Source organism: Schistocerca nitens, chromosome 3, assembly GCF_023898315.1.
Source record: "Schistocerca nitens isolate TAMUIC-IGC-003100 chromosome 3, iqSchNite1.1, whole genome shotgun sequence".
In the NCBI taxonomy this organism is placed as follows: Eukaryota; Metazoa; Arthropoda; class Insecta; order Orthoptera; family Acrididae; genus Schistocerca; species Schistocerca nitens.
Window position 1 is genome coordinate 274,894,736 of NC_064616.1, and position 25,218 is coordinate 274,919,953.

The 25,218-nt window shown below is 40.4% G+C and overlaps 1 protein-coding gene across 2 annotated transcripts in view; it reads left to right on the top strand.

Moving 5' to 3' along the window:
* The window catches only part of LOC126249573 (organic cation transporter protein), a 704,235-nt gene that overhangs the window by 575,524 nt on the left and 103,493 nt on the right, over window positions 1-25,218 (top strand). For both annotated transcript variants that reach the window (XM_049951237.1, XM_049951238.1), the window contains exons 3-4: window positions 13,596-13,788; window positions 21,855-21,958. In XM_049951237.1, coding sequence (XP_049807194.1) covers window positions 13,596-13,788; window positions 21,855-21,958 — 297 coding nt within the window. The remainder of the gene's footprint in view (window positions 1-13,595; window positions 13,789-21,854; window positions 21,959-25,218) is intronic.

The following is a 25,218-nucleotide window of genomic DNA, read 5'->3' on the forward strand; positions in this document are numbered from 1 at the left end:
TATATACAACTACAGAAATCCGTAATTATTGATACATGTTCAATTACCCGAAAGTTCCTAAATGCAATATAACACATACCGTACATTTAATAGGAAGTGACGCTTGATCAAGGTCCGCGTCACTTTCCATTCTTAACCAGACTTAACGTCTGAGAAAGTAAAGAAGTAATAATAATACACGGTCCAGTCGCATTAGTGTGACCACCGTCTATGTTTTACGTCAAAGTGCAATAGCCACTCACAGACGGCAAATGGCAACACTAGCAGTGGAGGGTATGCAAAGCGTGTCGGTGGGACGCGGAAAACGAAGCAGTCGTTGTAATGCGGAAAGGGAGCGATTTATCTGGCGTCCAAAAGGGCTTGATGATTGGCTTTCCGAAAGGCTAAGTTTGTAAAGTATTCGCGTGCCGCCTTGCTTAAAATATACCGTGCATGGAAAAATGGCGCTATCCAACCCGGCGCCGTGATAACTGAGAAGCACCACGGGCCGTAGGTGGCAGGGGTGAATGACAGCTGCGGAAATGTGTACGGGCGAATAGACGTGCAGCTGTTCAGCAACTGAGCACGAAATGAGCCAAGGGCTACCAACTAGCAGTGTCTCCTCAACGACTGTTCAGGGAACGTTGCTGCATAAGGACCTCCGCAGCCGGGGCCTGGCCATATGCTCATGCTGACTGCTGTTATCAGTACAAAGGCTGGAATTTACAAGTCAATGCCGCAATTGAGCGTCCACTGCGTGTCGGCAGGTGCCTTTTCCAGATGAATCATGTTTTATGCTCCACTGCACAGGTGACCTTTGGCGTGTTCGGCGTGAAACATCTGAAAACAAATGTCCTGCAACATTCGTCTGAAGGATCCAGGATGGAGGAGGGAGCGTTATACACTGAAACACGAAAGAAAGTGGTTTAGGCATGCGTATTCATATACAGAGATACGTAAACAGACAGAGGAAGGTGGTGCCGTCGGCAACGCCTGTATAAGACAAGTGTCTGTCTCAGTTGTTAGGTCGGTTACTGCTGCTACAATGGCACGTTATCAACATTTAAATTAGTCTGAACGTGGTGTTATGGCCAGCGCACGAGCATCTCCGAGGTAGCGATGAAGTGGGAATTTTCCCGTACGACCATTCCACGATTGTACCGTGAATGAATGTCAGGAATCCGCTAAAACATCCAGTCTCCGATATCGCTGCGGTCGGAAAAAGATCCTGCAAGAACGGGACCAGCGACGACGGAAGAGAATCGTTCAACGTGACAGAAGTGCAACAGTTCCGCAAATTTCTGCAGATTTCAATGTTGGGCCATCAACAAGTGTCAGCGTGCGGACCATTCAACGAAACATCATCGATATGGGCTTTCGGAGCCGAAAGCCCACTCTTGTACCCTAGTTGACTGCACGACAGAAAGTTTTACGCCTCGCCTGGGCCCGTCAACGCCGACACTGGATTGTTGATGACAGCAAACGTGTTGCCTGGTAGAACGAGTCTCGTTTCAAATTGTATCGAGCGAATGGACGTGTACGGATATGGAGACAACCTCATGAACCCATGGACCATCCACGTCAGTAGGGAACTGCTCAAGCTGGTGGAGGCTCTGTAATGGTGTGGGGCGTGTGCAGTTGGAGTGATATAGGGCCTCTGATACCCCTACGTACGATTCTGACAGGTGACACGTACGTAAGTATCCTGTCTGATCACCTACATCGATTCATGTCTATTGTGCATTCCGATGGACTCTGGCAGTTCTAGCAGGCCAATGAGACATGCGACTCCTCACACGTCCAGAACTGCTACAGGATGGCTCCAGGATCACTCTTTTGAGTTCAAACACTTCCGCTCACCACCAAACTCCCCAGACATTAACATTATTGAGGATAGCTGGGATGCATTTCTACGTGCTGTTCAGAAGAGATCTCCCCCCCGTCGTACTCTTACGAATATACGGACAGCCCTGCGGGATTCATGGTATCAGTTCCCTCCAGCACTACTTCAGACATTATTGGAGTCTATGCCACGTTGCGTTGCGGCACTTCTGCGTGCACGCGGGGGCCTTACACGATATTAAGCATGTGAACCAGTTTCTTTGGCTTTTCAGTGTACTGTGGGGAATGTTTTTGTGGCATTCCCTCAGTAATCTCGTCATTCTGGAAGGCACGACAGATCGACACAAGTATCCATTAATCCTTGGGGACCTTGTCTACCTGGCATGCAGTTTGTTTTTCCTTAGCACGATGGCATCTACCAGCAGGACAATGCACTGTGTCACACAGCTCACAATATACGTGAGTGGTTCGAAGAGCACCGGGATAAGTTTGCCGAACTCTCTTGGCAACAAAACTCCCCACATTTAAACTCAATCGAGAATCTGTAGGATCACCACGATCGGGCTGTTAACGCCATGTCTCCTCAATCGAGAAACCTAGCGCAACATTGGAGTAGTCATGACTCCACATAGCTTTCGGTACCTTCCAGAATTTCACTGACTCTCTTTCTGCAGTTCTAACGCTGCAAAAAGTGGTTATTCAGACTTCAACAAGTTATCACATTAATGTGACTGAACAGTGTAATAATAATAATAATAAACATATGAAATTTTGTTTTTAAAATTCAGTCTTAATCACACCACGTATGTTACAAGAACGTAGGTGACCGGTTTCGGTCATATCACATGATCATCATCTGACCCATGGCATCCTTCTTAGATGGTAGGTGGAGCACTGCTCCAGTTGACATCACAGCAGCTGAGAAGAGTGCTCCACCTACCATCTTCGAAGGACGCCATGGGTCTGATGATGGTCATGTGATATGACCGAAACCAGTCACCTATGTTCTTGTAACATACGTGGTGTGATTAAGATTGAATTTTAAAAACAAAATTTTAAAAAAATTTAATCACTGTTCCAAGAATGTTTATTAAAATTGTATAAACATATGAAATGATTTATTTCAATTTGCAGGTCTCAGTAACGAGCAAGGAGTGGGGATGGTGTCTGTTATTGCCTATTATCATAAAGACGTTCAACTGGAATGATTTGGAAAAACATAGAAAACCATATATGGTTCATATGGCTCTAAGCACTATGGGACTTAACATCTGAGATCATCAGTCCCCTAGACTTACAACTACTTAAACCTAACTAACCTAAGGACATCACACACATCCATGACCGAGGCAAAATTCGAACCTGCGACCGTAGCAGCAGCGCGGCTCCGGACTGAAACGCCTAGAACCGTTCGGCCACAGCGGCCGCCTACTGAAAACCAGAAATACGGATAAGATGTTTATTTTCTCAGTCTCAGTTGAATATGTTTTAAGTGACTAATTTCGATGATGATATGAAGAACTTCACTTCTATAAAAGAAAAAGAAAAATAGTAATTAATAAATTTTTTAAGTAGATTGATATAAGGTAAAAACTTGTTAATAATTTTAAATCATAATTTTTACACAAATCGAAGTTAGTCAAAGAATTTTAAATAAAAGAACTCATACATCAAAAGAAAATCCATCATACCAACTTTTTGCCAGTTTCTGTAGCTACGCAACGTACAACTAAAACCGATTCGTATTAGAGAGGCATGTCAGGAATAATGAGTAGGGGCATAATAGGAAGGAAGGATAGTTGGAGGAAAGGAATGAGGGAAAGGGCTAAATGGACAGAAGTACGTGGTATTAAAGTGCAAAAGTATATTTGTATTCAAAGAACATCGTAAAATTCACTTTAAAAGTGAAAACGTAAGTTGGATAAGTAAACAATGAAATATGGTGTTCTCCGAGGATATATTGTCTATTGACGGAAAAGGATGGCTCGATCACATAAAACGCCTTTACACTCTTTGTATGAACTGTTTTCGTACCTCCCAGTCCATGCTAGAGACTTACAGTAGTGATAACACAAGTAACCGAACCTAAAATACACACATGAACTATATTGTTTACTCTTTCATTCATTTCAGTGAATCATCTCCCCATAACACAATCAATGATTCCTGCTGGAAAATAAATGCGCTTACTAGGATAAATCATTCAATCTAGGGTTTGAAATTTGTGCTTTATTACTGACAGCCTTCTACACTCGTAGGGATCTATCGATAACACGTATTCTAGTATGCTCCACAACCTTTGTTAGGTATTCCCAGTATAAATGCCACTCCTTTGTTTCGTGTTCATGAAATATTTTTGTTCGTTTGAGGCATGGCCATGCTGTGAGCCTCAAATCTCTTCGACTAGTAGATGTAACGTGATGTCATTTTAGAAATCTCTAGAGTGTTAAATAGAGGCCTGACTGCACTTTGTAAATTGCTCTGGATGGCTCGCTTTTGGGCTAAAAATATTATTTCTGTCATTAATATCTTGCCTTTAAATATTATCCTACAGAATATCAAGGAATGAAAGCATACAAAGTAACCTAACTTTAGTGCATCCATAGTGATAGCTATTGACAACATCGTTATTGTTAAATTAGCAACATTCAGCTTCTGAATTAGTTCACCAACGTATTCAATCCACAAGAGTTTACCATGTATCCTCAGTTCCAAATATCTGGTGTCTTCAGCTTCTCTAATTATGATAGTATTGTTAGAAAATTGAATGTAGCACGAATAGAACCGGATGTAAGAAACTTTATCCATCGTACTTTATAGTAATTTGGAGTCAGTTTATTGGCTGTGAACTGAGAGTTGCATCTCTCCAGAATCCGCAAAAGATGAGGATTGACCATTGAAGACCCTGCACATCTCAGTTATATCAGTAACAGCTTCATTATTTGATTTCATCGAGCGAGGTGGATCAGCGGTAAAACACTGGACTCGTATTCGGAATGACAGTCGGTTAAATCCCCGTCCGTGGATTTAAGTTTTCTGTAATTTCTCTAAATCACTTAAAGTAAATGGGCACAGCCGATTTAATACCCCCATCCTACTTTTGCTCCGTTTCTAATGACATAGTCATCGACTGCACGGAAAATTAAGTCCTAATCTTCTTTCGTTACCTGCTATCAACGAAGTGACATCTGAACCGTTTTGGTTCTTCTCTTATGCTCTCACTGCACTCGATATTAAATTTCCTTTATTCTGATACATATGCTTCATATTTGGGGAGCTCGTACTCTTAGCTTTGCTACTGAAAGTTCTGTAGACCTTACAGTCTTTTCCGTCATGAGCCAGGACAGACGTCTGTTGACTGTGTCGTAAACTTTGATTCAGTTACCGATTTCTTTTGCTTGAGTTTCCGATGCCTAGTGGTATTCACATTGTATACTCTTCGCGACAGACATTTCGTTCTAAGTACGTTAATGGAAAACAGCTTTCATAAATTGTAATAAAAGTGTGTTTGAATGTGTTTTGTTCATCGACCAACTTGTATGCTCTGTATAACTTCTGACCGAACTAGATGGCGCCGTGGTTAGCATATTGGACTCGCATTCTAGAGGAGACCATTCAAATCCGCATCTGGACATCCAGATATAGGTTTCCCATGATTTTCCCATTTCGCCCCTGGAAAACGCCTGCATGGTTCTTTGGAAAGGTACGGGTGACTTTCTTCCCCATCCTTGAAACATTTCGACCTTGTGATCCGTCTCTAATGACATGGATGTTGACAGGACGTTAATCCTTGATCTTCCTTCCTTCTTATGTATATCTACTGCCCTGCCGCTAACATTCCTTCAAGAGTAAAAAAATGATTGTTTTATTGGGTTGGAGATTTTTAATTTCTTAAATATTCGTGGACTATTCGTTTCTTTCATAACGTCTGCCAACCTTGGAGTAAGTACCTCATTGCCTGATAACGAGTTATTAACAGTTTATACACAGAATCTATCCATCTACGAGATATTAAAGAAGATATTGTCTATTGCTGTGCAGATGCTTCTTTTTAAGAAAGCTACAACTGAGAGTAAAGTAAGTAAAGAAAGGTTCTTTCTTGTTTGGAGAATGTCTCATGAAGTCAATACCGCATGCCTCAAACAGAATCATGCTAGTCTTTCTCGTTATAAGCATCACGTTTGCACAGAACGAACATCGAGTGTGGGTGTAATGATAAGATACTGGACTCACATTCGGGGGAGTGATAATTCAACTCCCCGTCAGACCATGCAGATTTAGATTTCTGTTGTTTCCCTAAATGACTTAAAGTAAGTTTCAAAATGATTCCTTCCGAAAGGATAAACCAGATTCCCTTCCACATCACTCCATCGTTCGAACTTGTGCTCTATCTCTAATGACCTCGTCGTCGATGGTACTTTAACTACTAATCTTCCCCCCTCTTTCTCAGAAACATCCCAGTGTTGAATCTGGATGATCTATAAATCGCTGTTTCTAAACATTTAATACCAGTCCATTCGAACGTTGTTGCGTAGATCTCTAACACCTGTTCAACGAAAAAATCGATATTTAATTGTGCTTTAATAGAATATTATCGTTGGCAAAGTAGCAACTCCATCTGTCTTCTAATTATACCTGAAGAAGGTGCCTAAAGTATATCCCTGGAGATGAAGCCTCACCATTTCTTCGCTCTAAAAATGTGTCGAGAGCCATAATACGTCAGAGTCCACACCTAAGTGTAGTTCATACCTTTCCACGACGTTCCCGCGACGGTCTAATGAAACATCTACAGTGCAATGGAGTCTTATTTCCTGTTACCATCGGACTAACTTCTTTATTTACAGAGTCCTTACTAAGTAGAGGTTGAATTCAGATTAAAAGTAGAGCTATGTCTCAGATCCATTACAGCCTAAATCTGACGCACTCAACCTGCCTCTCCTTTCCAGATCATCTGCCTTGAAAACTCAAATTACTGGTAATCCAGTCGTGCGAGACTTCACTTCGTATCACCGTTGAAGAGCCGTCGCTCATGATGCCAGCACCACATGATAAGAGCCCATGAATCTGAGAAGCTGACTTTGCCCCGTCGCAACTTAACCCATCCCATCCGCTATCGCCACTTGATCCACCTGTGTATAGTCTTTGCGGAGTAGTCTCTTATTCTGTTTTAATGGACTGAAACATGTGTCTGTATACATCAGTTACGTGATGCTCACATATTGGCACTTCAAACAAGCGACATTTGAAGCCTCATGTACGGTTTTTGGTTCGTTCAAAACATTCTCCACGTTCTTTACACCTATCCCTACTTTACATACACATTCATTGGAATCTGACGGCTAGAAAAATACACTTTCCGTCTGTAATGAACAGGGTGATTCCGTGATGATGATAATGTCATGGGTGATGGAGAGGAGTAAACCTATTAGTATGAAATGAGGGACCCTGATCCGGAAACGACCGAGTCGAAAGTTATAAGCGAAAATAGTTCTGACACCGCTGACTTGACCTATTCTGCTATAAGCTCTTTGCTTTGCGTATTTTTGGAGGAGGAAGTATGGACCAACATAAGAAAAGACGTCCGGTAAACATGGTCTCAAAAGAGCATTCATTAATAGCTATGCGTAAAACATCTCTTCTACTGAACAGGTGTTCATAACTCTTAAGGTATGCATGATAAGAGGTCCCATGTCAGAGGTATCAGAACGATTCGGTCCTTTTTGAACCAGGGTCACTTACCTCAAATTGATACATCTGTCATTCTCCATCAACCCTAAAACTCTCTAACACCACCACGGAATCATACTGTTTTTCCCCCTGTTTCTATCTGCTGCACTTTCTAGCCCTTTCCGTCTCAACACGGCGCTCTTAAGCCTGTCAGATTGTTTGCTGAAACCCTCTAACAGTGCCTCAACGACGCTTATCTTTCCTTCTACACCTCTGTTTGTCTGTAACTGCTGAAAAATTGACAAATGAGGGAAGAGTCTAACTAAGCTTCGTTGTAATCTCCCCACCACATTTCTCCCTACATAAGTGCACATTAAATCCCCTGCATAGTGATTCACTGCTAACGAATCTGCGACCACTCCTACACATTTCACTTCACTTCAGAAATCACTAAAAAAAAACAAAGACAATCACAGGTATGTGACTACTTGGTTCTACAGAAACAACGTACACTTAATTCACACTTGTAAACCTACACAAGCTAAAAAAAAAGATAAAAATAAAATCCCTACCATTTCGTAAGTTACATACTGTTATATTGAGACCTAACGGCAACGGGAAAGAACCACACTGCAGTTAGTACGTCGGTAGTTCTCTGCAGGTTTAAACATCACTGATCGCCAATTACTTAAAAGCTATTTCCAGTGCCGTTGTATGCTATTCTAATGCTGCAATTGATAAACCGCACGTTCTTTTTGTCTTTTTTAGACATATACACTGGTACGCAAAACCAGGACGAAAGTAATTTTCACATAATGTTTCACTGCCACGTAATATAAACATCCAGGATCATTAATGTGACAACCGCCTACATTCCAGGTCAACGTAGAATAACTACTTGCAGACGACAGGTGTCAGCACTAGCGATGGTATATGAAGCGTTTCGGTGGAGGTGGGGGGGGGGGGGGGGGTGGATGTTGGCGTACTGCGGAAACGGAGCGATTTACACTATGTGATCAACAGTACCGGGGCATCTGGCTGAAAATGACTTACAAGTTCGTGGCGCTCTCCATCGGTAATGCTGGAATTCAATATGCTGTTGGCCCATCCTTAGCCTTGATGACAGCTTCCACTCTCACAGGCATACGTTCAATCAGATGCTGGAAGGTTTCTTGGGGAATGACAACCCATTCTTCACGGAGTGCTGCACTGAGGAGAGGTATCGATGTCGGTCGGTGACGCTTGGCACGAAGTCGGCGTTCCAAAACATCCTAAAGGTGTTCTATAGGATTCAGGTCAGGACTCTTTGCAGGCCAGTCTATTACAGGGATGTAAATATCGAGTAACCACTCCTCCACAGGCCGAGCATTATGAACAGGTGCTCGAGCGTGTTGAAAGCTGCAGTCGTCATCCCAGAATTGCTTTTCAACAGTGGGAATCAAGAAGGTACTTAAAACATCAATGTAGGTCTGTTCTGTGATAGCGCCAGGCAAAACAACAACGGGTGCAAGCCCCTCCATGAAAAACACGATTACACCATAACACCACCACCTCCGAATTTTACTGTTGGTACTACACACGCTAGGCCGTGCGGTTAAAGGCGCTGCAGTCTGGAACCGCGAGACCGCTACGGTCGCAGGTTCGAATCCTGCCTCGGGCATGGATGTTTGTGATGTCCTTAGGTTAGTTAGGTTTAACTAGTTCTAAGTTCTAGGGGACTAATGACCTCAGCAGTTGAGTCCCATAGTGCTCAGAGCCATTTGAACCATTTTTGAACTACACACGCTAGCAGATATTCACCGGACATTCGCCGTACCCACACCCTGCCATCGGGTCGCTGCATTTTGTACCATGAATCGTCATTCCCCACAACGTTTTGACACTGCTCCGTTTGTCCAATGTTTATGCTCCTTACATCAAGCGAGGCGTCGTTTGGCATTTACTGGCGTTATGTGTGGCTTATGAGCAGCCGCTCGACCATGAAATCCAAGTTTTCTCACTTCACTCCTAAATGTCATAGTACTTGCAGTGGATCCTGATGCAGTTTGGAATTCCTGTGTGATGGTCTGGATAGATGTCTGCCTGTTCCACATTACGACCCTCTTCAACTGTCGGCGGTCTCTGTCAGTCAACGGATGAGGTCTGCCTGTACGCTTTTGTGCTGTACTTGTCCCTTCACGTTTCCATTTCACTATCACATCGGAAACAGTGGACTTAGGGATGTTTAGGAGAGTGGAAATTTCTCGTACAGACGCATGACTCAAGTGACACTCAATCACCTGACCACGTTCGCAGTCCGTGAGTTCCGCGGAGCGCCCCATTCTGCTCTCTAAAGATGTTTAATGACTACTGACATTGCTGATATGGATTACCTAGCAGCAGATGGCAGCACAATGCACCTAAAATGAAAAACGTATGTTTTGGGTGGTGTTCGGATACTTTTGATCACGTAGTGTACCTGAAGTCCAAAAGGGAATAGTCATTAGCTTCTCGCCAAGGGTGGAAGCTTTTCCGAAACGGCTAAGTTTGTAAACTGTTCACGTGCCACCATGTTTAACGTATACTGTGTACGGTAAAAAAGGCGCTTTCCAAAACCGGCGTCGAGGCAGTTGTGGTGCATCATGGGCCGTAGATGAAACGGTTGAATGACGGTTGCGAAGATGAGTACAGTGAGTAGACGTGCAACTATTGAGCAACAGACCACCCCCCCCCCCCCCAAGTTGAACCAAGCAGCTAGCAACAATATCCCCAAGGTGATCTCGTCATTCTGGAAGGCACAAGCATGCATCTATCCTTGGGCATCATGTTCACCTCTACACGCAGTATGTTCCTCTGAAGCACGATGACATCTACCAGCAGGACAATGCATGGTGTCACACACCTCGCAATGTGCATGCGTTGATCGAAGAGCACCAGGTTGAGCTTACTGTATTCCTGTGACCGTCAAGCTGTGGGACCATCTCAATCGAGCTGTACGCTCCATGGATCCTGAACCGCGGAATCTAGCGCAGCTGACTAAGGCACTGAGGTTAGCATCGCTCCACGCCCCTGTCAATACCTTCCAGAACCTCATTGACTCTCTTCTCGCGGTTAGCATATTGGACTCGCATTCGGGAGGACGACAGTTCAAGCCCGCGTCCGGCTATCCTGATTTAGGTTTTCCTCGATTTCCCTAAACCGCTTAAGGCAAATGCCGGGACGGTTCTTTTAAAAGGGCATGGCCGATTTCCTTCTTGATCCTTTCCTAATGGCCGAACGGTTCTAGGCACTACAGTCTTAAACCGCGCGGTCGCTACGGTCGCAGGTTCGAATCCTGCCTCGGGCATGGATGTGTGTGATGTCCTTAGGTTAGTTAGGTTTAAGTAGTTCTAAGTTCTAGGGGACTGATGACCTCAGAAGTTAAGTCCCATAGTGCTCAGAGCCATTTGAACCATTTGAACCGTTCCTAATCTGACCTTGTACTCCGTCTCTAATGACCATGTTGTCTACTTGATGTTCAACACTAATCCTCTCTTCCTCCTCCTCCTGCTCCTCCTCCTCCTCCTCCTCCTGCACGTCTCGCAGTGATCAGTGTGGCAAAAGGTCGTTATTTAGGCATTTGATAGGTCGTCACATTAATTTGAATGGACAGTGTGCTTCGATGAAACTTGGACAATACACAGATAGAACAGCTACCGTCTGGGACAGATAGTAACTGGAAGGAATACGCAATAAGACGAACAGAAATAGCACTTTTGTTCAAAGACAATAATTACACTGAAGTCACCGGTATTCATGGTGGTCCTCTGGACATTACAAAAGGCGAAACGTAGTTCGTAAGATGGTAGGTGATCGCAACAAACAGTCATGCTGGCGATAAGGTTGGTAAGGAGTTCTTGTGGTCGGGCGTTCCATTCCTTTACCAGTACGGTTGGCAAATGCTGGATGCTCGTTGATGCACGCGGATGTGCCACAATACGTCTCCTCAACGCATTCCACGCATACTCTGCGGGATTTATGACGGGGGTACGGGCAGGGCAGTCCATTCGCCAAATTCTTCTCTTTCCAAGAGCTTCTCTACCTGCTCTGTTCGATGCTGTTGCGAATTGTCATCCATAAAAATGAAGTCAGGTCCTATGTGTTGGGGAGACGTCCACATGCACGAACGACCATTCAGCAGTTGTCAACAGTGCTGGTGGAAGAATGGAAACGGAATGACCGAGCGGTTCTAGGCGCTTCAGTCTGTATTCGCGTGACTGCTACGGTCGCATGTTCGAATCCTGCCTCTGGCATGAATGTGTGTGATGTCCTTAGGTTAGTTAGGTTTAAGTAGTTCTAAGTTCTAGGGCACTGATGACCTCAGATAATAAGTCCCATAGTGCTCAGAGCCGTTTGATCCATTTGAAGAATGGAACGCCCTACCACAAGAAATTCATATCAGCTTTGTGGCCCACATGGAAGCACGTTCTAGAGCGTTCACTACCGCCTGTGGTGATCACACAGCCGCCTTTTGTAGTGTCCAGGGCATCATCATGAAATGTGGTGACTCCACTGTAATTACTGTCTTTGAGCAAAGGTGTCATTTTTTTCGTCTTATTGCGTATTTGCTTCAGTTACCTTCTGTCTTTCTATGTATGGTCCAATTTTCATCGAGCTATGTTACTTGGCAGAGACACATCACGCGCGTCCTTAAGTTTTGCTGACCAATGGATGATGTTGGTATTATAGATCGATAATGGCCATAACATAAAATTAAAAAATTTCAATCGAAACTTTTTTTGTATTCTACAAGTTTTATGCAACTGATCGCTGTGTCCTTCACTGTGATTATGTCACATTTCTTCTAATTCTCTTTACTGATGTATTTTATATTACCACAGGACTTAACTTCTCCCTCACTGTGAAAGAGGTTAAAAGAAATTTTACACATTCCCTGTTAAGGCAGTTTTGTTGCTGCGATGCTCTAATGATCTGTCCTCTATTGACCATAGAACTAGACTCTCTGTTTCCCAGTTTGATTCAGACTACGGAACCTTGGAAGCTTAAAAAAAAGGAACAAAAAACACTGCAAATCTTATTTATTTTGCAGGTTCTTATACATATTTAAGGTTTTTAATTTTAGAGCTAAAAAGTAATTTCTGTGCTGTTTCACTTGGCATGACATCAATGAAAAAATAATTACAGTGCCGCAACATTGAGTCAAAACCTGATGGCCCCTTAATACAAAACTCGAATTCGCTGAAGTCTTGAGTGCTGCAAATTCAACAGAGTTCAGTTCTATTAACTACATTTCTCGTATTTTTTTCTGGAGTACATGGGATCTAGTGACGTAAAGGTTTACTAATCCTCCTTTGTGTATAAGTACTACGATAATCCGTAGCTGGCATCAACAGTATCACTAACGACGCTAATGTAGGCAGGAGTCATGAAAAAACAAAATTCATTGTATATGTTTATTAGTTTCAGAAATGTAGACGTGCCAAATCGGATGGTTCTTTTTGATACACTCTGTATACTCTTAATAATAACAGACTGTCGATCAATATTTAAATATATTTCATGCTTCCTGAACAAAGCTTGAAAATAAAAATTTAATGAAAGACCAACAAACGTTTCGTGAAATAATTTGAATGTAAAAAATAAACTAGATTAGAGGAACATTTACGCACTTTTGAACGATACTTGAAATTATGTAAAGAAAATGAGGTGCCGATTGAAAATTTAAAGTCCAATGTGTAACTTAGAATTTTGAAGTGTGCTGGAGAGTATTTTTCTGGTAGAACTTCACTCATTAGTCTCCTTATGTCACTAACATATGAGCATCTCAACTGCTGTACATGACTTCAAGCATCATTCAGAGGCATGTCAAACGTTTCTCTAATCGATTTCATCACTTACTTTTAAACAAATCATACCAAAAAACATTTGATTTTTCAAAAAAGTTATTAAATGAATTAATTGCAGAATATTTTTGCAGGAACATAACGTAGAACATAGTGAACACCGTTTGACTGTGTAATTCTTAATTTGCTCAATAATTTCTCATAAGAATAATTGTGTTTCTCCTTTCAGTAACAAATGGCAGTAAACATTCCTTCAACAATTTACGTGTTTGTTTCTCTTGACAGGTGTGCAATTCCCGGAGTTGACGTGAATGGCAGTGTAGCTCCTTGGAACACAAGTGAGCTGACATTCCATATACCGCGTGGAAAGGACGGTCTCGATTCCTGCCGTATAATAGACCACTCGACGAACCAATCAATCAAGTGTGACTCTTGGGTGTTTGATAATACGTATTACGAATCGAGCAAAGCAATAGAGGTGAGTGATGAAATGATGCAGTCGCATGTTTCTAGTTCTATAATAATTAAGAAAATACGTATTATGGACTGTCGGACAGCTTATCCGCAGCAGGATGGATGATAGAGAGTGCATTTGAGGAGCTCGCTATCTCCGTAGAGACACTACGCCCGTGTTATACGCTGCAAGAAAGAGATGAGGTCCGTCTATACCGTAGCTTGATAGTATATGTCTATGTAAAGTGGCAAGAAGACATGGAAACCATTCTAAAGCTCTTCTTGGCGACTAGATACTTTCCACGCAAAGTACAGCATGGAGGTGTAGTCTAGTCGATTTTGTTAGTTCATCGTATACTGTGGGCTACAGGTACATATTTTGGCTCAGCTTAGAGAAGTTTTTGAAAAGTAAACAAACGAGAACCTCCTATAAAAGAATAAACTGTGCCGTAGATAGACTGACGTATGAAACCCGGCGGGAACTTAAACGGAACTTAGCTCTTTCTAGGTGTCGGTATAACCTTTCAGAGTATGCATCGTTTATCGATTGCGCCTTAATCTAATATAGGTGATGTGTTTTAAAGTCCACCCTAATACTGTTTACTAAGTTACATTAAACCTTTCTGTTTATTGTCTGCCAATGGTCCTACACGTGGTATTAACTAGACCATGATAAATCTTGAATAAATCTTCTACCTACAAAGAATGACTAATAATTGATCTTCTGTCGTTCCCAAAGTAGATAAAGATGATACAGCGCAAATACTGTACATAGAAGATGATAATTTAGAGAAATGAGCATGGTAAAGAGAAATAATCTGTTTTTCGCTCAGAGTTTCGTAGCTATTAATTTTAATTCTGCGTGCAAATAACCGATATTGACCGGAAATTTAAAAATCTCTGCAATCAGAGGAAATACTGCGATGTAAACAACTCGAGGAAGGAAACCGCTGAATAGAGCCTCTAGCGACTTAGCTGCCCACAGGATGTTTCTCCCTCCACAGAGCAGTCAGGCGTTTCGTATTGCCTATCGCCCAACGCAGTTCGCATCCCAGAGCTAATGACATAGACAGTGCGGTTCCCTTTTAGACTGGTGTTAGAATATTGAGTTTTACCCTATTCTAGTGTTGTCAGGAGTAGGCGAGTCTTCATCTTCTGCGAAAACCGTTCACAGTGCGTACGCTGAAGTTACGTCACGTTATCATATGCCAATTTGAGAAGTACTCAATATTAGACGTACATTTGCTTCTGTAAATTTCTGGAATCGCTTGAAACCATAAGCACGACGTCATGTTCATAGACTTCAGTCTTCTCCAACTGGTTAATCTCAGCTACCTCGGTTTGCCCCTTGTATTGACTGACAAGCTCAGCTATCTTATCAAGTCAATGCAGCCCAAGCGCTTTAACAATGTAAGAGACCCAGTTTTCTTTCTCCTTATCATCAACTACTTTGCTCGGCTTTCACATTGTTAACAGAACAGTAAATATCGTAAATAAATTGTTTTGCAACGGACGTTGTTGGTCACACAGTTAGACAATGAGTGAAGTATGTTGGTACATGAGAATCCTAAACAGTCGTTACATCACAAGTTTCGATCATCGCCATTTCCTGACACCAAATTTTAGGACAACTAACACGTGCAGCATGGGGTGGGTAGGGGGGCGGTGTGGAGGGGTGGGTGTAGGCGGTGCCAGGAGGGACTTACCGTAAGGGAAACAGTTTCACCCATCTACTAATCTAGATAACCCCGTTTGTGTGTATTCTCTAAGTCATTTCAGTCGAACAATGGACTGAATCTTTAAATAGGCCACGGCTGCTTCCTTCCATGATACCTCCATAACTGAACTAGCATTCCGTTTCCATTGGCTTTGATTACCATGAGACGTTAAACTCAAATCATATTCCCATGTCCTTTGCCAGTCACCTACCAGTTGGGCAAGCCCTCTGTACCCCACATGGAATGAGTGATGACTCATACAAGTAGCATCATGCATTCAAACGTGATTATCCAGACTGCCCATGCCCAAACGTTGTGCAGCATATTCTGCTTACGGAAGTGCTGTGAGTGCATATGTGCAGCCGATTAACGGGACATGCTAGTTTTTTGACACTGGACTCAACCGGGATAGATGTCTGAGAATAAAGCCTTATGTGCGTGATATCGCTTGAATGACTCCAATAAAATACCCATCAGTCAGTCTGAGGTCCAGTGGCACGAGACATGTTGAGAAGATTTTTCCGTCCCACGCCAGTTGCGAGTGAAGCTTGGATAACAGTTCGTTATACCCAGGAGCCATTACCGCTTCGAAGCAAGCTTTTATATGCTGCATTTCCTTTAAACATGTTCTCTAAGTGGCCCTTTTTTTTTTAAATTCCAATTCTCCAAAATTCAGATCTCTCAGACTTAATATTATTTGTAAATGAACAGAGTCATACAGGGTGATTCAAAAAGAATACCACAACTTTAGGAATTTAAAACTCTGCAACGAAAAAAGGCAGAGCTAAGCACTATCTGTCGGCGAATTAAGGGAGCTATAAAGTTTCATTTAGTTGTACATTTGTTCGCTTGAGGCGCTGTTGACTAGGCGTCAGCGTCAGTTGATGCTAAGATGGCGACCGCTCAACAGAAAGCTTTTTGTGTTATTAAGTACGGCAGAAGTGAATCGACGACAGTTGTTCAGCGTGCATTTCGAACGAAGTATGGTGTTAAACCTCCTGATAGGTGGTGTATTAAACGTTGGTATAAACAGCTGACTCGCCTAAGGTGAACGTTTTCTGTGCCATTTCAGCCAATAAAGTTTTTGGTCCCTTTTTCTTCGAAGGTGCTACTGTAACTGGACTACAGTATCTGGAGATGTTAGAGAATTGGCTGTTCCCTCAGCTCGAACAAGAAGCACAACAATTCATATTTCAGCAGGATGGAGCGCCACCACATTGGCACTTATCTGTCCGTAACTAACTGAACGTCAACTACCCGAGGCGATGGATCGGCTGCCAGGCAGCCCGTGACAGAGCACTTCATCACTGGCCTCCAAGAAGCCCTGATCTTACCCCCTGCGATTTTTTCTTATGGGGGTATGTTAAGGATATGGTGTTTCGGCCACCTCTCCCAGCCACCATTGATGATTTGAAACGAGAAATAACAGCAGCTATCCAAACTGTTACGCCTGATATGCTACAGAGAGTGTGGAACGAGTTGGAGTATCGGGTTGATATTGCTCGAGTGTCTGGGGGGGGGGGCATATTGAACATCTCTGAACTTGTTTTTGAGTGAAAAAAAAACCTTTTTAAATACTCTTTGTAATGATGTATAACAGAAGGTTATATTATGTTTCTTTCATTAAATACACATTTTTAAAGTTGTGGTATTCTTTTTGAATCACCCTGTATTATTTCTTGTCGAGCTACACCTTGTGCATTCTGTTTTTACAGCTATCGCGGTTACAAGTCTAAAATTATTCCGTATCCTCGTCAAGTTCTATAAACTTAGTAGTATCAGCTTAACACTAAATCCGAATAGCAACCATTTTGAAATTAATTTCATTGCCATTGGTATGGAAAGCGACCCGAGAACATGCGTAACGCAATTAGACTTCACTATTACGGCACGTTGGCCAGGGAATAAAACTGGACACTCCATACCAGAATTTAGCGACACTGTTTTGTACTGGAATGTTCGTTTTAATTACGTTACTTACATCAGGTTTCAGGATGATATACAGTGCATTACTTTAATATTTGGCCACCCCAGTACATCAACGTCGAAATTCCGCAGACAGAAAGCAGGCATGGTAGCAAGTAAGTAACGACATAAAGGAAGTACATCTCCAGATAGGTACTTTTACCGTTCTATTATTTCTGGCTTGAACTGTAGGAAAAAATTTCCTTTTTTGACGCTAAAATAGCATTAAGTTATAATATACAAACATGCGGCTACCAATGGCTCGAGCGTTTGTTCCCTCATTGAAACTGTAACAAATACCTTCTTTACATCCCAGCAATACTTGTCTCCAACAATATCTTTCTATTAGTGACAGCTACTGACCTGTTGCTATAAAAAGCGCGATTCGCTCAGGCATATGATTAGTTTTCAACACATCTCTTTCCATCGCTATCGGCTCTATACGCTCGAGCGCGGATGACCTTTCTGTTTAGCGCCCTCCGCCGTAAATCATCATCTATTCGTTCGTACAGAAATGAAGAGAGAATCATCTCACTTTCACAACAGCGGCAGCAAGGGAAGCTTAGTGAAACACACAGACGTCTCATCAGCCGTAACTTAATGGAAACCCCTTGTACAATTGCTTAAGTTAGCAGCGTAATTTTTTTCAGAACAGTGGCACCAAAATCAACCCTCAGAGAGGAGAATGCATTTTTGTCAAGATTACACCGGCTGGAAAGAAAGGAAAAATTACCTATTTAATGTGATCAGTCGTACGATGGATCCGAGCTACACGAGTAAAGAACCTGACTGGTAGGAAATGCATTTAAGGACGAAAGTAATAAATCAGATGACAGAGCGCGTGAGTGGCACTTGATCGACGAAATATTACAAAGTAAAATCGTCGCATCGCAGTAAACCACATTGGAACTGGTGTAATTATATGTAATCTATATCTTCGACTAGGGGAGGCGAACTTACATTTACTGGCAGAACTTGACTAGAGGCAAGTGCCTGAATCTTTTAAAGAAGTATTTGCACAGAAGTCGAACCAAATAATTTGCGTCAGATTGACGATCATATTCTACCGAGATATGAAACATGAGGATTTCGCAGTGCGTCTGCGACTGCCTTTTGGCTGCTCTAAAGTTATTTAAATAATCTCGCAATCTCTGTAGCTCAGGCTCATGGAGAAGTAATGAGACATTCTGAGAAGAAAAGTATAGCATAGATAATTTCCGTATAGACAGAATTGAAGAATTTCTCACTACCCACTCGAAAAACAACAGAAAAATGCTAAGGAAACAGGTACCGGTATAAACATTTAAGAGATTCTAAGACTAAAACAATGTCAAACAATATATTGAGAACTTTTTGAAGTAGAAATTTATTGGGTCGTTGATGGACAGCCGAATATTAAAGTGGCTCCGTTTTATGTTCTGTTACTTTATGATTATTTTCACGTGTTTCTTTGTAAATATTATTTGCGATATAAAAATATTGTAAAATCATAAAATATATTTTTTTCGTAAATATGTATATACAAATAATATAAAATTATCTGCACCACAAATATGGCCAACTGTTAAAATGAGACACTGCACTTTGGGGCGAACACCCATTGCGTCATAGAGGCGCTTGACGTATTGCTGAGGAAATGTGCCGTATTTCTGCAACGGGCATTCCAGATCCCTAGTACAAGACTTCAACCTTCACGTCGGGCCCCACCATGTCGAGTGTGTGATTGGTCACTGGATCTTGCACGCCAGGGTAACATGTCGCACCAGGAATGCCGTCGATGGGCAACTTGTCTGTAAGGCATTTTTCATTACTGTGCAATAACGTAGGGCTTTGGAACTGCTCCAGGAAACATTATTATATAATTTCCACAACATACTATTTCATTATGACAGCTGTGGTCTTGAATCAATACCTGCTAACTATGTGACGTTCCGCAATGCACTTCCGGTTCTCATGCAGCCAAGAACGTCTCCATATCAGATTATATGGAGAATCTTGTCAATAGACAGTTCACAAGAGAAGAGCCAACGGAGTTTTGGCGGTTAATGTGTTACCAGAATGAGACGTTCTGACTCTGTTCTGCAAGAACCGGTAGAGAAAGAGGGCGAGGCACCAGCTGCAGAGATGGTGTTGTTAGCAATGAAATTTTGTTTTTGTTATTTTGGCATATTTTGTAACGTTCATCAAGTATTTACTGTATCTATAAAGAGTTCAGTTTCTACTGCTATTTTAAGTTATTCTCTTGTTTTTGATTCGCACAAACTGATTAACTGGAAAACAGAGCCGTCATTAAACTTTGTTGTGGACTGTTTATCGCCAACGAATTCTCCATTTTAACAGTTAGGAAATGGATGGCTGAATTCAAAACTTGCGGTATTTCTCTTGAAGAAGAAGTGAAAGACGTCTCAAACCTGCAACCACATATGAAAACACTGAGAAAGTGCTTAACGTGGCATAGCTAACTCCGCAGACCTATCAGAAGAAACAGTAACGTTATGTGCCAAATTATGGACGAGAAAGCTTGGTGCAAGACGGGTTCCGCTTTTGTTGAATACTGACCAAAAGAAATTGCGAAAACTTGTTTGTTACCAATGTTTGAACCCTTTCATAAATAAACCACCAAATGGTGAGTACCAATTTGTTATTGTGGATGGGACGTGGATCCAACACTTCATGCAAGATACGAAGCAGTTATCAAAGCAGTGAATTGAAGTCGATAGCCCCGTACCAAAAATGGCTAAATTGGTTTCATCAGTCGGAAAGAACATAATCAGTTTTTTATGGTCTGTAAAATATCCTGTTTTCTACCTACAGAGATAAAACAAAAACTGATGAATGATACACAAGTTATCTCGACCAACTGGATGTCAAAACAAAACGAAGGAGACGTACACCAGATTCGGCGACTAAACAAAAGATTCTCTCACCTGAAGAAAACTCCTGCAGCTTGGACGACATTCACGAGATCTTGCAGTCTGTGAGTTCCAACTATTTCCAAAAACAAAATTTATGGATGGATAACGTTGTAAGTTCAATGAAGAGGCTATGGAAGCCATAGACAGATGTTTTTTTCAGATCCTCCGAAATCGCATTTCAGGAATGAAATCTACTCACTGGAAAAACACTGGCCAGGAGACCTCATAAAAGTGGACATCATTAGAAAATAAGTACATTTTTTACGTAAACAATCCCGTCTTCCACTCCGCCTCAGAAACTCACATATTTCCCTCGTAACAAACAATGGTTCTAAATAGCCTCTGGGTATTGAAAATTCGAGGAATCCATCAGTTTTTTAAAAAAAACGATATTTCGAAACCGAGCGGGTCTGAAAAATTACTCATTATTTATTTGTGGTACAGTTTGATTCATAGGCGTGAAATTATGAATACTATATTGGTATTCGAATTCCCTATTATTACTGTCTTTTTCTTTTCTTTTCACATCTACTGCCACTGTTGAGATTACGACACAATTTGGGTGATGTGCCGCAAATTACTTCAAGCACACACAAGCAAGTGAGTTTCAAACACTGCGTGATGAAGACCGCATTTCAAAGCAGGCGTACCTATATACTGTCATACATCTCCTTGCTGTAGCAACGGTATACTTTGTGAAATATATTTGTTGATGAACTTCAGAACACCTAAAAAATGACGCTGCTGGTTAATATCTTCAACGTTAACACTTCTGCTGTGCCAAAATTACCTGCATCTTTATGACGCTAAGTTAGCAGATAGTGAAAATTTAGACTTTCAGAAACGCTACATCCGCTCATAGAAAACATTATAACAAGTCCAAGTAGAGTAACATTTATAAGGAATTTAAACTTTATAATTTAGAATGTAAATAGGCCTTTTAAGAACTGAGGCCTGTGAAAAGCAAACATTTTCTTGCGATCACAGAATTTACACTCCACCATACCCCTTTCTCAGAGACTAGAAGCTCGATCAGTAAAGTGCCTGAGATAGAATCCAAAGAACTATTTACAATATTGATATTCACATGGCCCCTCAAGTACGTTTAATGTGTTTTCTAACTATGGCGTAGATTGCTTCGTATGTGTGAAATTATCAAGGACGTAATGCCACTGTGACTTTCCATAAATCTGTATGTCGCATCTTTCTCTTCCACATTACTTAATACTGCGTTCTATGCATAAGGAGATCAGAAAAGTGAAATTGATAAATATCTGCACAATCACAAAAGAAAAAAGTAATCCAGAAACAAACTCTTGGAATGCAAACTCAGAAAGTCTGAGAAATAATTTGACACATGATCAGTTGAGTTTGTTTCCTGTGATTTGGTTTCATTTCTGATGTATATAACTAATTTCTCGTCAATTTTCAATGTACATAAAAGTATCATGTTCACAATAAGATGCCTGAAGACTTTTTATTATTGTTTGCAGTGGAATTTTGTTTGTGACCGCCGATGGATGGGAGCTGTTGCACAATCTGCGTACATGTTCGGTGTTTTTACTGGCGCTGTTGTGCTGGGGAGCCTCGCTGACAAGTGAGATACTTGAACATGCTTTTGTACATCTGATGAGAGAAGCAGAGTGTGATATATAGAGAAGTAAATCGAAAAATCTGAAACAGATGTGATTAAAGATCACTTATTACATTTTCAGTTAACACTCGAGTATCATTTTTGCACAACTGTCTCACGTCCATGAATGATCGTTTCAAGAAATGGCTATATTTGTTCAAGTGTGGCCACTATCACATTAAGGATAAAGAAGCACACAGAACAGACATTACATTTACATATGTAGCACAAATCACTGTTTAACATGCAGTTGACATCTTGCTGATATAAACTTTTCCTCCACACAACTGCAAATTTGACTGGTGAAGTATTCTCAGATTGGGAGAAATACACTAGAACCAAGAAAAAATAATTTACTTCACCATATGATCTGATAAAATGGGATGGAAAATATTGAACAAAGTATTTTTTAAAGCTTTGATTTAGTATAGTTGAAATGAACCACGCAGAAATTACCTTATGCTTCTCTTTACATTCAATCAAAAGTTAAGACTCTTGGAAGGTAACAGGTAGCTATTAAACACAGGGCATTTTTCAGATAAGAAGTACATTAAAAGTGTTCACTTACATATACATAGTGATCTTTCCCTTACTTATTCGTGTAAAAGTGAATCGCATTCATTTTGCATTATGAGCGGCAAGTAAAAAATATAGTAAGTAGTTCTATCTTGTCAGTCTTGGCGTAAATTAAAAAGAAATGATAATGAGCATCATTGAAAAGACAATAGCAACTTTTTCCTAATTAAATTTTCTTAAAGACAAATTTGACCAACAAAATATTTCAGCATATTCTTTTCTAATGGGACAAAGTGCAGTACTGCAATGAAAGTAAAGGGGTACATGACTAGTGAGAAGTATCTCCCTTTCAAAATACAAAGAAACATTGTTTAAAACTATATATTAATACAAAATTCTGTTTTGCTACTGCCATATTTCTCTCAAAGCCAAATCTAAAATAGCGATTAACTTTGATAAAAATTGTGTTTCACAGTCATCAGATAACTCGATCAAGGTTATAAACTAGCTGAAAGTGTATTGTCAGTGGAGTTCTTGCTATATTTCATTTTGTTAAGATGGGCATGTTAACAGTATATTACATTCATATTCCAACTACTCTACTGTTCGTCTGAATAAAAAATTACATCCCATTCTAGAAATTAATCAGTTATTAAAAATAATTGGAACAAATGCCAAAGGATTGTTACATGAGAAACATTTTCTAAGTGTAGTTCATTAAGCAGTGAAAAATGACTGCAGCCTCAAAATGTATGAATATTTTTTTAAATAGCTGTCATTCTAATATTATATATATATATTACAATACAGCAGGCACAGCTAAAGTAACTGCGACAATTATTTGACAAATACATAATTAAATATAAAAACTCATACTGAAATAGATCAGTAATATCTTCATAAAACAACGACCGCATCAAATTTTAAAAGTAAGAAGATTAATCAAATGTACAAATTTCAAACATTAGAGATTAAGTATTTACGTTTCTTTAAGTAATAACAAATTGTCACAGTCTTTCCACCTGTATGTCCATATGTGTTGTGGACTAATTTTTTCTTAAGGGAAATAGGTTATGTGTTACTGCACAAGTAATAACATGAAATGAAGAATATCTGTTTATACAAAAAGCAGAGCCATTATGGAAACTTTAATTTTCATGAATGATATACTCAATAAATATTTTGAAATTCTTTGTGACCTAAGAATGACCGAGGCTTCTAAGAGGAATAATTTAAATTTTTCGCTGATTAATGAGCAACTCTATTAATAAAACACATCAGACAAAAATAAAGAATTATAGTAACATCACATGGAGAGATGGTATCGATCTTTTAATTCCTTATTGCAGAACCTCATTAGGACAAAAAGAACTATTAAGGGAACTCTTAATAAACTGTTTCTGGATTTAATAGCTTACAATGATGCAAAATATGTGATAAGATAAATTGTTTATAATAATACTCTTAACAATAAATCGATTCATATATATTACAAGTAATGTGAAACAAATATTATGTGAAAGATATTATTCTAATTATTTGAACCAAATAATTAGATCCTACATGAAATAATGGATGTGTCATACAGTCACTGTAGATAAGAAAGTTCACACTTTTTATGACACTACTGCACCATAAAGTTAACATTTTCTTGAACAGTGAAATTCAACACAAATACAAAAAAATTGAGTAAAACCTTATAAACAAAATAATTATGCACCAGAATGAGAGGATTTTATTTCAATCACAGAAACAGCCCTATACAACGGAGAAATGTCACCAAGAAAAGGTTCAACAAATTCCAAAATTGTGTCATCAAGAATACAGAAACTATGTATATTCCAGTGTAGCTCTGAAGGTGAAAAATAACAATGAATTTATTATGTAGTAAACAAAATTGAATGATAACTGATGTCAAGTGGCTATGATTCACTCTTTTCTCAGTGAGACAAATGGAAACATAAATCTATCAATGACCACCACATTCAGTGAATTCCGACTCTTTTCCGCGAAAAACACGGCAACGAGATAATAACACTACTTACTCGGTCGCAAGAGACTCAGGTGTGCTCACTATTCTTCACTAGATGATTTTACATTTAAATTACACATGACAGCCAAAATCAGAAGATTATTTGGACTCTAAAAATATTATCAGATTTATTTTCAACGATGTGTCAAGTGAAATATTATAATTTTGCCCTGGTATGAATAGGTTGCCTTCTTCGCTTTTTAATAATTCAGTGACTTTTAGTGCATTTCCTCACTATAGACGATGAGACACAGAAATAGCATACAGCTCGATTTACCTGTTTCTCCAGAGCTCCTCAATAATCCATACTTCGCACGTTGATCTGTTCTGAAATTATACAGGTAAAATCACATTCCTAGCTTCAGAGTTTATCTTCTCTTATGTTCGCACAAGGTAGGCTGTTAGGTTTTGTCTTTACCAACAACATTCTATATGAACTTCACCAAATAAACTGCTTGGATTTCACATGCATTGAAAGCCTTCAACCGGTCAATTCACGAACTGTTAGTATATAGGGCAGAATAAATTGAATGCCTTTCATCTCATTAACAAACCACCAGTATGACGTAAGAACGTACACTATTTTATCAAAGGTATCTGGAGACCACTAAAAACATACGTATCCCATATTACGTGCATTGTGCTGCCACCTACTGGGAAGTACTCCATATCAGCG